At 37.7% G+C, this 13,134-nt stretch overlaps 1 protein-coding gene across 3 annotated transcripts in view; it reads right to left on the bottom strand.

The window, feature by feature from the left end:
* MOSPD2 (motile sperm domain containing 2) overlaps positions 1 to 13,134 on the bottom strand; it is a 62,260-nt gene that overhangs the window by 23,531 nt on the left and 25,595 nt on the right. For all 3 annotated transcript variants that reach the window (XM_084651466.1, XM_084651465.1, XM_084651467.1), the window contains exons 6-9: positions 12,733 to 12,793; positions 10,187 to 10,225; positions 7,890 to 8,014; positions 4,637 to 4,807 (exon numbers count right to left, since the gene is read on the bottom strand). In XM_084651466.1, the coding sequence (XP_084507592.1) occupies positions 4,637 to 4,807; positions 7,890 to 8,014; positions 10,187 to 10,225; positions 12,733 to 12,793 (396 nt within the window). The remainder of the gene's footprint in view (positions 1 to 4,636; positions 4,808 to 7,889; positions 8,015 to 10,186; positions 10,226 to 12,732; positions 12,794 to 13,134) is intronic.

The raw sequence follows: 13,134 nt of genomic DNA, 5'->3' as shown, positions 1-13,134 counted from the left end.
TCTAAAAGGAATTAGTTTATTGACACTACCACCTTCCATCACATCGCAAAATTTGGGGATATACCCATCTCGGGTTGCAGATGATAAATGTATCAATTAGACATATCAAAGCATCATTGCACGTTTCCTACCCATCCAGTAGGTGGCATCCAAGCTTTAGAAAAGTTAATCTTTCCAAGTGCTACACAGTAGAACCTCAGAGTTACAAACACCAGAGTTACAAACTGATCAGTCAAGCACACACCTCATTTCGAACCGGAAGTATACAATCAGACAGCAGCGGACCCCTCCCATCCCCTCCGCCCCCCAAAGCACAAATACAGTACAGAACTGTGTTAAATGTAAACTACTAAAAAAATAAGGGGGGGGGGGGGGAAGTCTAAAAAAAGATTTGACACGCTAAGGAAACTTTTGTGCTTATTTCATTTAAATTAAGATAGTTAAAAGCAGCATTTTTCTTATGTGTAGTAAAGTTTAAAAGCTGTACTAAGTCAATGTTCAGTTGTAAACTTCTGAAAGAACCACCATAACATTTTGTTCAGAGTTATGAACAACCTCCATTCCCAAGGTGTTGATAACTCTGAGGTTGTACTATAGTTCTTTTCCTGGAGTTTAATTTCTTATTTGGAATTATTAATTAAAAATATAATACTAACAGAATTGCTTGAGAAGCCTTTTAGCTTTATTCTCTGTTGCTAACTCTTCTTGAAACATTTAATCAGATAAAATTTTCCTATATTTTGTTGTAACTTGGTGACTATATTCTTGAAGTTTTCCTTCACTTTCAAGTTTTAAAGATTATTCTTTCTTCTTTCACTTAGCTGTAATTTGGGAAGAGTTTATCCCATCTTTCAAGTGTAGGAAAGAATTCTCAATTTGATTCTAATTTTAAACAACTTCCAAGTTCATTATAAAATAACCTAATTTCAAACTATTAAAATATTCTAGCTATTCTAGGCACTGTCCTTGATAACATTAGTAAAATAAACAAGAAATCTATTTCTAAAACTAATAATATTGTCTAATATTAAATTCCCAACTTCTATTCTCAAACTTCGCACAATATTCCAAGTGCTGAAATGTTTATTCACACACTTACAATCACTTATGCTAATAACTTGAGTATAATCCAAAAGGGATAAGAATATTTACTTACAAATATAATGCTTATAACAAACTTAATTCTATACAAGTTGGTTTTATTACAAGAAAGGAATTCAAGTTTATCACCTTAAAACTTAACATAAAGGGAATAGATTATTTGGTTTCAGTAGTTCCTTGTTCTCAGGATAGCTAACACATTTGGGTAGGATTCTAATCTCAAAATCTGAGACTCTTTGGTGGAAAACGTTGATATTAAAAACATGTAAGGAAGTAAAGAAGAAAGTATTTAATTTACAAAGATGGCCCCCAGGATGTCTGGTTGGTTCACACATAAGGAATTTTTCCAAAAATAAATTTGGAAGGTTTGTTTACCTTCAGATATCCTACAGTTTATAGTCTTATCCTTCCTTGGTAGCATCATGTTATTGCTTCTTCATAGCTAATAGGAGCAGTATTTACCTCAGTATGGAGCTTAAATTACAGCCTTTTTGAGAACTTGTATGCAACTTTGTAGGAGATGGATTAATTTATTTATTTTAGGATTAAACCTAAATGTCTGTTGACCCTACATCTTACTTTCCAATTTGGTTAACATATTAGTTCATCATCATAGATTATCCAAAGGGTCAGTAAAAATTTAAGAAAAAAAAAGGGGAAGGGAGTAAGGAGGAGTGAATTAACTTTTCTTTAGACAATGGAATGCTGAGGGTGTTAAATGAGGACCACCTGTTGTCCTTACCTTCAAAAACAAACATATGGTTGTAAGGAACTGAAAAAAGACTCAGTTACATGACAAAGGAAGAAGATAATATACCAAGTCTAACATCCACGATTCATTTGCAGGTAACTGTGGCCTGAAACTCAGGACAGGCCTCTGGTTTGGTTCAATGCAAGATTCAAAAGTTAGCTATTCCCTTATACCATTATGTTATAACTTCTAAGTTAAAGAATATCAAAATTGCATATTCTGGGGTCAAACTGACTCTTTTGGTATAGGTCCCTTACTAGACAGAGATAGCAAAACTGTTAATGATGCACAGAAGACAGACGTGTTCAAAATAAATGTCTGTTTATTTGGAAAGAAACAGGATGATGTACTCCCATCATATAAGGATGATTAAGTAATTTCCAGTGCATTAGTAACTAAAGAGGATGTTGACAATCTACCAAGGATAAACATCTTAAAATCAGCAGGCCTAAATAACTTGCTCTGAAGAGTTCTAAAAGAGTTGGCTGAGACTATCTCTGGCCTGTTGATATCCATTTTCTATTAAATTTTGGAATACTGTGGATATTCTGGAAGAGTGGTGAATCTGGTGCCAATATTCAAACAAGGTCAGCAGAATGACCCAGGTAACTATCAGCTGGTTAGATTGACAAATCCTTAGTAAAATAATAGAAAAGCTGATACAATATTGAATTGATAAAGGATATGAATAGGATTAATGCCAGTCAACAGGATTTTATGGAAAACAGGTCCTGGCAAACAAATCAGATTCCATTCTTTGAGATTACAAGCCTGGTTGGTAAAGGTAAGTGCATAGATGTAATATACATAGACTTTTGCAAGACATTTGATTTAGTACCATACAACATTCTAACTAAAATATGAGCATTATAAAAGATCAGTAGAGTACATATTAAATGATTAAAATCTGGCTGTGGAAGTAGTGGTGTGTTTCTAGTAGGGTTCTACAAAGACTAGTGCTAGGTCTGATGCTAATCAATATTTTCACTAATGGTATGGAAGTAAACAGAAAGTCACTGCTGATAAAATATGCAGATGACAAAGATTGGTGGAGTGGTAAATAATAAGGAGAAGGTAGTCAGACAATCAACCAACCTGTCTCAACTGGTAGACTCGACCCATTCGAACAAAATGCATTTTAACACATCTAGGAATAAAGAATACAGGACATACCTACAGAATGGGGGACTGTGTCCTGGAAAGCAGTGACTCTGCAAAAAACGGTTTATGGGTCACAGTGGACAAGCAACTAAACGTGAGCTCCCAGTGCGTTGGCGAAATGGGCTAATGTGATCCTTGGATACATAAACAATGGAACAGTGAGCAGGAGTAGGGAAGTAGTTTTACCTCTGCATACTGCATTTCTGAGACCGATACTTGAATACTGCATATAGTTCGTGTCCATGTTTTAAAGAGGATGTTGAAAAATTAGAGAGTGGGCAGAAAAGAGCCACAAAAATGATTGGAAGGCTGGAGAAAATGACAAAGTAAGAGGCTTAAAGAGTGCAGCCTAACTTATCAAGAAGACAGAGATGACTTGCTTACAATGGGGACAAAATTTCAGGTATTAAAGGACTATGTAATCTAGTAGAGAAAGGCATAACAAGAATCAATGGCTGAAAGCTGACGCCAGACAAATTCAAATTAGAAATTATGCACATATTTTTTAACATGAGGGTAATTGACCACTGGAACACAATCTACCAGGGAAAGCAGTGGATTCTTCACCTCTCGCCATCTTCAAATCAAGACTGGAAGCCTTTCTGGAAGATATGTTTTAAGCCAAACACAAGTTACTGGGCTCAACACAGGGATAACTGGACTAAATTTAAGGGCCTGTGATAGAGAGGACGCCAGAGTAGATGATCTAATGGTTCCTTCAGGCCTTAAATTCTATGAATCTACTTTATTTATTTGGCTGGCCAAGTTTTAAAAATACCTTAATTAAAATAGAAATTGCTCCATACAGTTCAAAACATGACAAAATATTAAAATACTAATTCAAACTGAAAATTTGTGTACTATAAAATTAATATTAAATATGCATGATACAAGAAATTATTAAATTCATATTCTGATTCAGAAGTTATGGCAATAACAGTGAATTAGAGATTCTGGACTACATTAGCTATTTTTCAAGAACAATACCAATGGACAAAGTTTACATTTCCCAGAGGCTACCACTATGTATTCCTTGGCTCCCGATACTGGAATGAATTCGGCACATGTGTAAGGTTACAGGCACGTAGATCAGATTGCAGAATTCAGGGCTTTACTTTGTTTTGTGACCATATAAAGATTAACTGGAATTGTGTAACTAATAAGATAAATAAAAACTTAATACTGCGCTAGACACTAGCTCTCCATAGCATGTTTTCAGTTGTATATTTAGTATTCCCTCTCCTCAGGAGCTGATTAAAACATCTATTGAGAAAACTAGATATATGGTATTAAAAATCAATCCAATGGTTGCCCTGAGGGAAGTATAAAAATGGACTATAACTCTAGAGAAACCTAACTTTTTAGGGAGAAGTTAAATTTTTTTTTAAATTTTCATATTGTACATTTAACTGAGCAATACCAGAATAACACACATACTAGATTTGTGTGTGTACTGTAATCCATCCATGACAGTGAAGCTAGTCTTTAGGGTTTTACTAGTTTTTCACTGTAAGTGGCAAAGACATCCAACTACAACAGACTGTAAAAATCTGCCATAAAAAATAAACCATGTCCATCTTTTCATATTTTCATTCCTTCTTAGCCTATAGAGTTAATGGATACCTTTTTCACATTGAGAATTTGCTCTTCAATGGATTCTCCAGCCTCCTTGCTGTCTGCTTCCATCTCCTCTTTACTTTCAGTTTCATCTTCAGTAGTAACAGGTCCATTTTCACATAATGGAGTTTGAAAATCATCATCAACCAAGGGAGGGTAACTGTACTTGAAAGTATCCTAAAATACAAGAGTATTTAATTCATGTGTGTATCAAAAGGAAGGAAAAGTGATTTCACTAGCATAATTAAAATACAGATCTTATCAGGGTTTTTTAGTCCTTTTACACCTCGTACATATTTCATTTATACATTTTAAGTTCCATTTGACCCATGGGCAAAAAGTTGATGTTGGGTTTTGTCCTCTATAATAATAAAAATATGATAATCCTCTAACACAGCCACTAATTTATAGTTAGTGGCAATGTTTACATATTCCCAAAGAGACTGCAGAATTTGTTCAGAGTTGAAATTTGGTACTGAAAAATCTTAGGAGGGTTGTGGGGCAGAATTAAACCAAATTTTGTTTTTACATTACAAAAAGGCAAACTTAAAACAAAATAAGAAAAAAAAGTGGATCTTCAGATTTTTTTGTACTTCTGTAACTTTATAACAGGTTTGGTTTTAAAGAAAATCATGCAGACAGTTAGTCCATGATTTGGATCTCTAAAAACTAAAACAGACAGCCTATTTATTAATGTTTAAAGAACTAGCATTATACATTAGTTCATATCACACACATGATACATCAACTATAGTTAAGGCTAAGATTTTGTCATGGTTATTTTTAGTAAAAGTCAGGGACGGGACAGGTCACGGGCAACAAACAAAAATTCATGGAAGTCATGACCTGTCTGTGTCTTCTGCTGCAGCAGCTCCATGGTTTCCCCTGCCACTGTGGTGGCTGAGAGCTGTGGGGTTCCCACTCTGCCTGCAGCAGCTGGAAGCTGCAGCCCGCCCCCACCCCACCCTCAGTGGCTGGGAGCTGCAGGGTGACCATATTTCCCGAAGAAAAAACAGGGCACCCCCAGCGCTCGCCCTAGGCGTCACCCTCTCCCCACGCAATGCTGTTGCCCATTGCTGGAACTTTGAGGAGGGCCCCCTCAGGAGTCTGTCACCTGTCGCTGGAACCTTGCAGGGCCCTCCCCTCCCCCCCATCGCTGCTGTGGCCTGTCACTGGAACCCTGCCAGGGCCCCACTGGCTGCCAGCTCCAGAGTACTGCAGCCCATGGGGCTGAAGCAGAGAATGTCACCGATGTCTCTGGAAGTCACAGATTCTGTGACTTCCATGACCTCCGTGACATAAACGTAGCCTTAATTATGGTGGATTATTTTTAAAAAGGAAAAAAGGGAAAGTGTACTAATCTAAACACCATGTTCAAAACACCTAGGCCATGTCTATATTGAGGAAATGTATTAAGAAGTTCATACTGGTTCAAATTGTGGTAAAACCAGGGTCAGTCATGGGACTTTGCCTGCATTGCACTGCCAACCAATTTTACCACTGGTTGAACTGATTTTTTGGGTCAATTTCCTCAGTGCATAGATTCCTGTGAACCACAGGTTCAAGAGCCACCAGAAGGTACTTAAAGACAAGCTGCTCAAAAAAGTTTCAGAGGTTCCTCTTGCTCTGCTTCAAAGACTTGGAAAAGATGGAAACAAATAGCTTCCAAACAGGTCACAGTAGCCAATACCAATGAAAGAGAAAGTTTTTGGGACACGAGGACTAATTAATTACTTGATTTTAAATGTTCAAATTTTGTTATGCCTTGATCTTTACAGAGAACTAGTACGTAGGGTGGTTCTGAACAAAAATGATATAAAGTTATAGGATTTCCTCACTAACTGCTTACCACTGTTTTGTTTTGTGACTGACACGTATTTTGTTTATGATTTAACAATATTTTTTAAAAGACACTGCAATCAAGATTTCAATTAAATAAGGTCCCAAGCTTTTTAATAATGAAGACTTCAAAATGTAAATAAAATGCTATGGCTCATCATTATGATTTCCCCACCCCTGTTGATGCTGACCACTAGAATTCCTATGTAGCAGCACGCCTTTTTACCCACATATGCCAGGGGAAAGAGATATGGGAAGCAGATGACAGCAGAATCATCACTCTCTAGATACTGTCAGTTTCCGCATCTCCCTCAGCATACAGAAAACACTCAACCACCCCTCTTCAATCCCTGGGTTGCTACTGCTTCTCGCTCCTTGGGAAATGATGCCTTCAGATGTTTCTTGCAGGTACTGAGAAGAGGATCCAGAGAGACATCCTGCCCAAACAGGAGTTTAGGAAAGTGGGTCCCTCATGCCTCCATATCCCTGAGTCCAAGGAACAGAACCCCTATCTTGTCTCAAGAGGGTCCCTCAGATAGCATTCTGCTATGTTTTTCTTTAATGATGGTGTATTAATATTCAATATGCACTGCAGCGGGGAAAGCAGATTGTCATTGCCTATCTCCATCTCTTCTGCAGAGAGAAGAGGTGATGCCATCTCCCCCTATGGCAGTGGTATTACTTTTACCCTGCTTGGGTTTTAAAAAAAAAAATTATTATTAAAGGAAAGTTACAAAGTTTGAGGAAAAAGGATAGGAAATCACAGAATTACTTGCTTTTATTAGCTTGGTGACAAATTTATGCCCCTTACACAAGTTGGTTATCCTGCATCAGCATTTAGAATGCACTATATTGTGTATGAATAAGGCTGACAATAACGCAGTACTGGAGTGCAGCATAACCAGTTGGGCTTTACTTTCCTTTTAAAGAAGTTGCCAAGTACGCCAGGGTTTTAGGACACTTGAGATGATGGGCAACAGAAGGAGCTAGAGAGGGTGGAAACCCAGAGAAAGGATTGGAGGGTCTTCGTTCAATCATGGCTTTGGAGGGAGGTGAGAAACAGCAGTTGTGTACACTCAAAACCCTCTTTTTCCTATTCACACTATTAAAATTCCCAAAATGAAGTCACCAAATTAGGGTTGCAGAATTACTTCCTACCTTACAAAAAGAGCTATGAAAACGCTTTTTTAAAACTAACATACCAAAACTTTGAAAATCATCAGCTGAGATTTTTAAAAGAACTTAAATCATTAACAGTTAATTTGTAAGTTTATTAATATCAAGTGGACACTGTCAGACACTTATCTGAAAAATGCTAGCTGGCTCTACTACAGTGAGTGATCATGCAATTTATATCCACACAAAAACTGCATGAAGATATTAATAATTACAAGGTATTTTAAAATTTCAATATACTTACAATTCCACCCATGTAGGCAGGCAGATACTCTACACTGATGTATTCCTGCACTTCATTCTTGTTTGTAAACTTCAACATACTTATCGCATCTGGACCAAGCCAACCCTTCACAATTTTAAAAGCAGCTAGACAAAAAAATAATAATACATAAGCTGCCTGAAACAAATACTGCAGTTTTATCTGCCATTGATAGCATGTAAATAAATGCTCATAAAATGTTAGGCTAAGCACTGAATTCAGTGAAATAGCTAGATGTCCATCTAGGGTTTCTTTACCCGCTATAAAATGTCCCACTAGGCAAAGAGCACATGCACATACCAGGATTTTGTGGTATAAAAAAAAACTATTGGCATGAATTTACAAAGAGTGCTTTGGTGTACTACCTGTGAATGGCAAAATCATAACCAAGTAATACAGGTCATCATAAATGTGTGCCGATAAAATCTTTATAATGTATCATATATTATGTACAAGACACATTTTCTGTAGGTTTGATTTGTGTTAAGTTTTCTTCATTGGTACAATTTGCCTCCCTCTGCATTAGTACTTGAGACCAATTACACAAGCTTCAGGGGAAGAAAAGTAAGTAAGTAAATAAATATCAGGTGCCTCTTGCTTTTGCAGAGAGGGATTATTTACAAGTGGTAGCTCGTCTTCTGAATGTATTTTCTCTACAAAGCCACACAGCAAGAGTTCTGCACTCGGTCACTTGGTCATGGAATGTTTTTGAGTAGTTGTTGACTGTTAGGTAGTGCCCTTGACAACAATCCATAGAACAAGAATATTAATATCCTGTGTGCCTGCCCCCCAACCCCACTTCCCAAAGCAGTACCCCTCTACACCCAGAAACCTCATTTGGATGTGTGCTCCAAAACTGAAGAGGTGGCTCAGTGAAGGCAATGTATTTGGGCAACAAAAGTTATTGTTGGTACATAGTCCGCTTGCGATATTCTTTTCCAAGTGCCCCACTACAGGAGACTAGCTCCTTGGATAGTAACTGAAGTACTGCCCACCCAAAATAAGCATCTAATCTTGTCAGGGGCATAGTGACTTGTGAAGGGGTGTATTGAACTTCATTCAGCAGCTCTACCCTAGATAAGGGCCAGGACCTCTGCTTGTGAAAGGGATCTCTGAAAAGGAAAGGAGGAATGGGACTTGGCATGGTTTCCTACTGGAAAAAGCAGCACAATTAAAAGTTGTCCGGGACATATGCTACACACAGGGTTTGGGGGCAAGAAACGGACAAAAACCCGTTTTTGCAAAGGTGGCTGAAGTAGGGGAAGAAACGAGGCTTCTCGAGAATTTCTGCAAGACTTTGGGTCTCTGATGGTAACTTGCTCGCGAGGATTGCTGGAAATGTCCTCTATGAACCTAAAGCAAGCTGGCTCAAATTCCATGACCCAGACATTAACGTGATTACTTACATCCTTCCCAAGACCTCCTCAGACTATGAACTGAAGCAGTGACAAGTCAAAGACAAAATATTTAGCCCTCTTGAATCGCAGACCAGTAATTTATTTTGGAGAGGAAAGGGAAGGTGGAGGGTGAAGTGGGTAAGGAGAAATTTTGGGTGGGAGAAAAGTTAGGAGAATGAAGCATTTCTCTGGTAGGTTTGTTCTTTTAAATGGTAGCGGTTTGAACCTGCTTAATGTAAAACTAAAGTAGTCTTAATAGAGATGCACATACAGCAAAAAATTTTATAGCTATGCACGCACATGCAATATAGAGGAATAAAACTTGTCTAACAAGTGTTTTGACTAGGTTGATTACTGGAGTACACGTATCAGCATAGATATATATGGCAATTATAAACGTCATGCATAGGCCCTAGCCTGCATAATGTACTGTTTGGATTTGGCCACAGGAGAAAAATATTTACGAAGCCTAGCAAGTCTGGACCTGGAGAGGATTAGGTTTCAGGGAACCAGAAAAATGGAGGCTTCAAGAAATAATCTACATATCGAGGGCTTCCAAGATATGCAAGTGACGAGGGGGATGCAGGTCTTGATCGGCACTTTGAAGACTTTAATTTTTGAGTCACAGTACACTGTGCCAGGAAGCTGCACATTAGAGCATTCAATGACCTAATAATTGACAAATGTAAAGTACCGTGTGCTTAACTAAAAGAAAAATTTGGCCTATGCATTAGTTATATATTTCTATGTATACACACAATAACATTTTATAAAGCCTAAGAAAATGAGTTTATGTTTGAATTAATATCATATCAGAACAGGATTTTTTAAACTTATTACAGAAAATTACAAGTATTTTTAGTTTAGTTTACTTTAACTTACCATTCATTATCCATGGCATTTCAAAGATCACTATCTTTGCTGCAAAGACAATAGGAAGAAGAGATAATTGAAAAGAAAGATATTATTTCTATATTAATAACAAAAAGGGGAGAAAGTGTTACTATTAGAGGATTATTAAAAGCAGAACACTCCGTTTCCATGGTTACTTTCTTTAGGAAAAAATTAGCTTTCCTCCATCTGTATACAAAACTATCCCTATGGTAAGATGAACAGAAGTATTAGGAAGCCCACTGGAAAGCATAGCATGTATTGTTTTATGGGATAATTTTGCCTTTTTTGTATACCAGGAGTCAGAATGGTTACCCACATCCTGAATTCAGGGAATTCATTTAAATTACTGTATTAAATGCCAGATGAAAGATGCAAATAATATGCATCTTTATTCTAATGAATAATTTCATTGTGTGAAATACTAACAATTAGCAACTATAACAGAATTATACCTTCTATTTTAAGAAGCAAAATGGCACTCAACTAAACTTTAAAATGTTTACAGCTACATTTTCACTTGAAAAAAAATTAAATGAATTCAGAAGTCATGGAAGAGAAAAATGGCAATACTGACTGAAGCTTTGTATCTATTAATAATGAAGGTTAAAATGGACAATGTGCAAGTTTTTCCCCATACAGCCCCACCAATATGCCTCAACTCTGTCATGGAGGGATCATCTCTGAGACAATAGGAAAGAGTCCATTTCCACTCAATCTTTAGCCTCTTGGCTGCTACAGAGTGCCAACTGGTATAGCAGTATCTTCCAACTTTTGAAACTGAAACTGAAGAGGAAAGGGACAGAGATGGACAAAGAAAGAACGGGAAACAAGACAGAAAAACAACACAACTATAATATTGACTCTGAAAAAGAATTGGGAGTCATGGTGGATAATCAGCTAAACATGAGCTCCCAGTGCAACGCTGTCGCCGAGGGGGCTAATGGGATCCTTGGACGCATAAACAAGAATATCAAGTTGGAGCAGAGAGGCTATTTTACCGCTGAATTTGGCACAGGTGCGACCACTGCTGGAACACGGTGCTCAGTTCTGGGGTCCGCAGTTCAAGAAGGATGTTAAAAAATTGAGAGGGTCCAGAAAGATTAAAGGATTAGAAAACCTGCCTTATGATAGACTCAGGGAGCTAAATCTATTTACCTGTTTAACAAAGAAAAGGTTATGAGGTGACTGAATCACATTCTGTAAATTCCTACATGGGGAAACAAATATTTAATAATGCACACTTCAGTCTAGCAGAGAAAGATATAATGAGATACAATGGCTGGAAGTTGAAGCTAGCCAAGTTCAGACTGGAAATAAGGTGTAAATTTTTAAAAGTGAGGGTAATTAACCATTGGAACAATTTACTAATGATTGTGGTGGATTCTCCCATCACCTAAATTCCCTGTAAGCTGTGTGGCCACGCAGCAGCCTGTTAAGCGTCGCACAGGGAATCTGCCCAGCCAGGACCTGCCATGGCCTGGGGAGGGGCACCACAGCCCCAGCCCCAACCCAGCCATGGGGGGCACCTATCCCACAGCCCAAGCCCTGGAACTGCCACAGCAGGGAGAGGAGCCTCTCTCCCCATAGCCCAGGTGCTGCTGTGGGGGAGAGACTTAGGGGGAATACTTTCTCCTCGTAGTAGCCCCAGGACAGCCTGCACCCCAAACCCCTCATCCCCGACCTCTCCCCAGAGACTGCACCCCCAGTCGGAGCCCTCACACCCCTGCACTCCAACCCTCTGCCCCAGCTCTGAGCCCCCTCCCACACCCCGAACTCCTTGGCCCCACCCCACCGCATGAATTTTGTTATGTGCACCAATATGAAGGTGATGCATCACACATCACCTCCATATTGGTGCACATAATATGAATTCCGCACATGTGGGAAAAGTTAGAGGGAACACTGCCCATCACTGATAATTTTTAAACCAAGATTGGATGTTCTTCCAAGACATATGCTCTAGGAATTATTTGGGAGACATTGTATCATGTGTGATATACAGAAGGTAAAACTATATGATCACAATAGTCCCTTCTGGCCTTGGAATCTATGAATATTAACTCAATGCTTATAAAAATTCTAAAACTGGAACAACTGGGTGAATATGTACCTCCAAAAATACTTGTTTTAGACTCTTTACTTTTAATACAAATCCATACGTTACATATGAATTTCAAAGCAAAATTAAGTTAATAAATGTGTGTTGTAGCTCTGCTAACCAGTCTGAGGGTGTGATAGGGGAATGCTGCACATAAATTCACTTTTCTAAAAGACATTACTACTGAACTTATTTATATGCTGAACTACCCAGCCCTCATGGCACCTTGTTTCTGGGGCACGTCAAACACATTTCTGGACTTTATTTTGGTTTTACCTTTGCAGTTCACACATGCAAAAAGTAATATTTACACATCTCTTAAAAAAAGAACCTCTCTCCTCATAGTTATGAATATTTACATAATAAAAATAACATTGTATAACACAAAGTCTATAAAATTGTATCCCCCTTAGAAAGGATAATATACATGACTTACAGAGGTAATTCGGATAATAAACTTTAAAACAGTTGATGATGAACCGAATGAAGTCCAAGTCCTAAAATAAAGGCAAAATTAATAATAATAATAAATGTAGTACAAATTATAATTCAAAAACCTAATTAGATAAAAACTATGAATTTTGTAATAAAGATTTTACGAGATAAGTTCACAGTTAAAGTAAAACATAATAAAATGCACAGGCTATATATAGGATATTACTTTTCAAATACTGCCCCAACTTCCAATGCAATGCTACTCATTCAGGAGATGATTCTGCAAAGATTTATACACATGTTTAACTCTGTAAACTGAAAGCTGTTCTAGTGACTTCACTAAGACTACTCACAGTGCATAAAGTTAAGCACATGTACTGTATTAAGTCTTTGAAGAACTGGG

This window comes from Lepidochelys olivacea, assembly GCF_965140295.1.
Source record: "Lepidochelys olivacea isolate rLepOli2 genome assembly, chromosome: 1".
In the NCBI taxonomy this organism is placed as follows: Eukaryota; Metazoa; Chordata; order Testudines; family Cheloniidae; genus Lepidochelys; species Lepidochelys olivacea.
The sequence above is the reverse complement of the archived record's forward strand: the minus strand, read 5'-3'. Positions and strand labels throughout refer to the sequence as shown.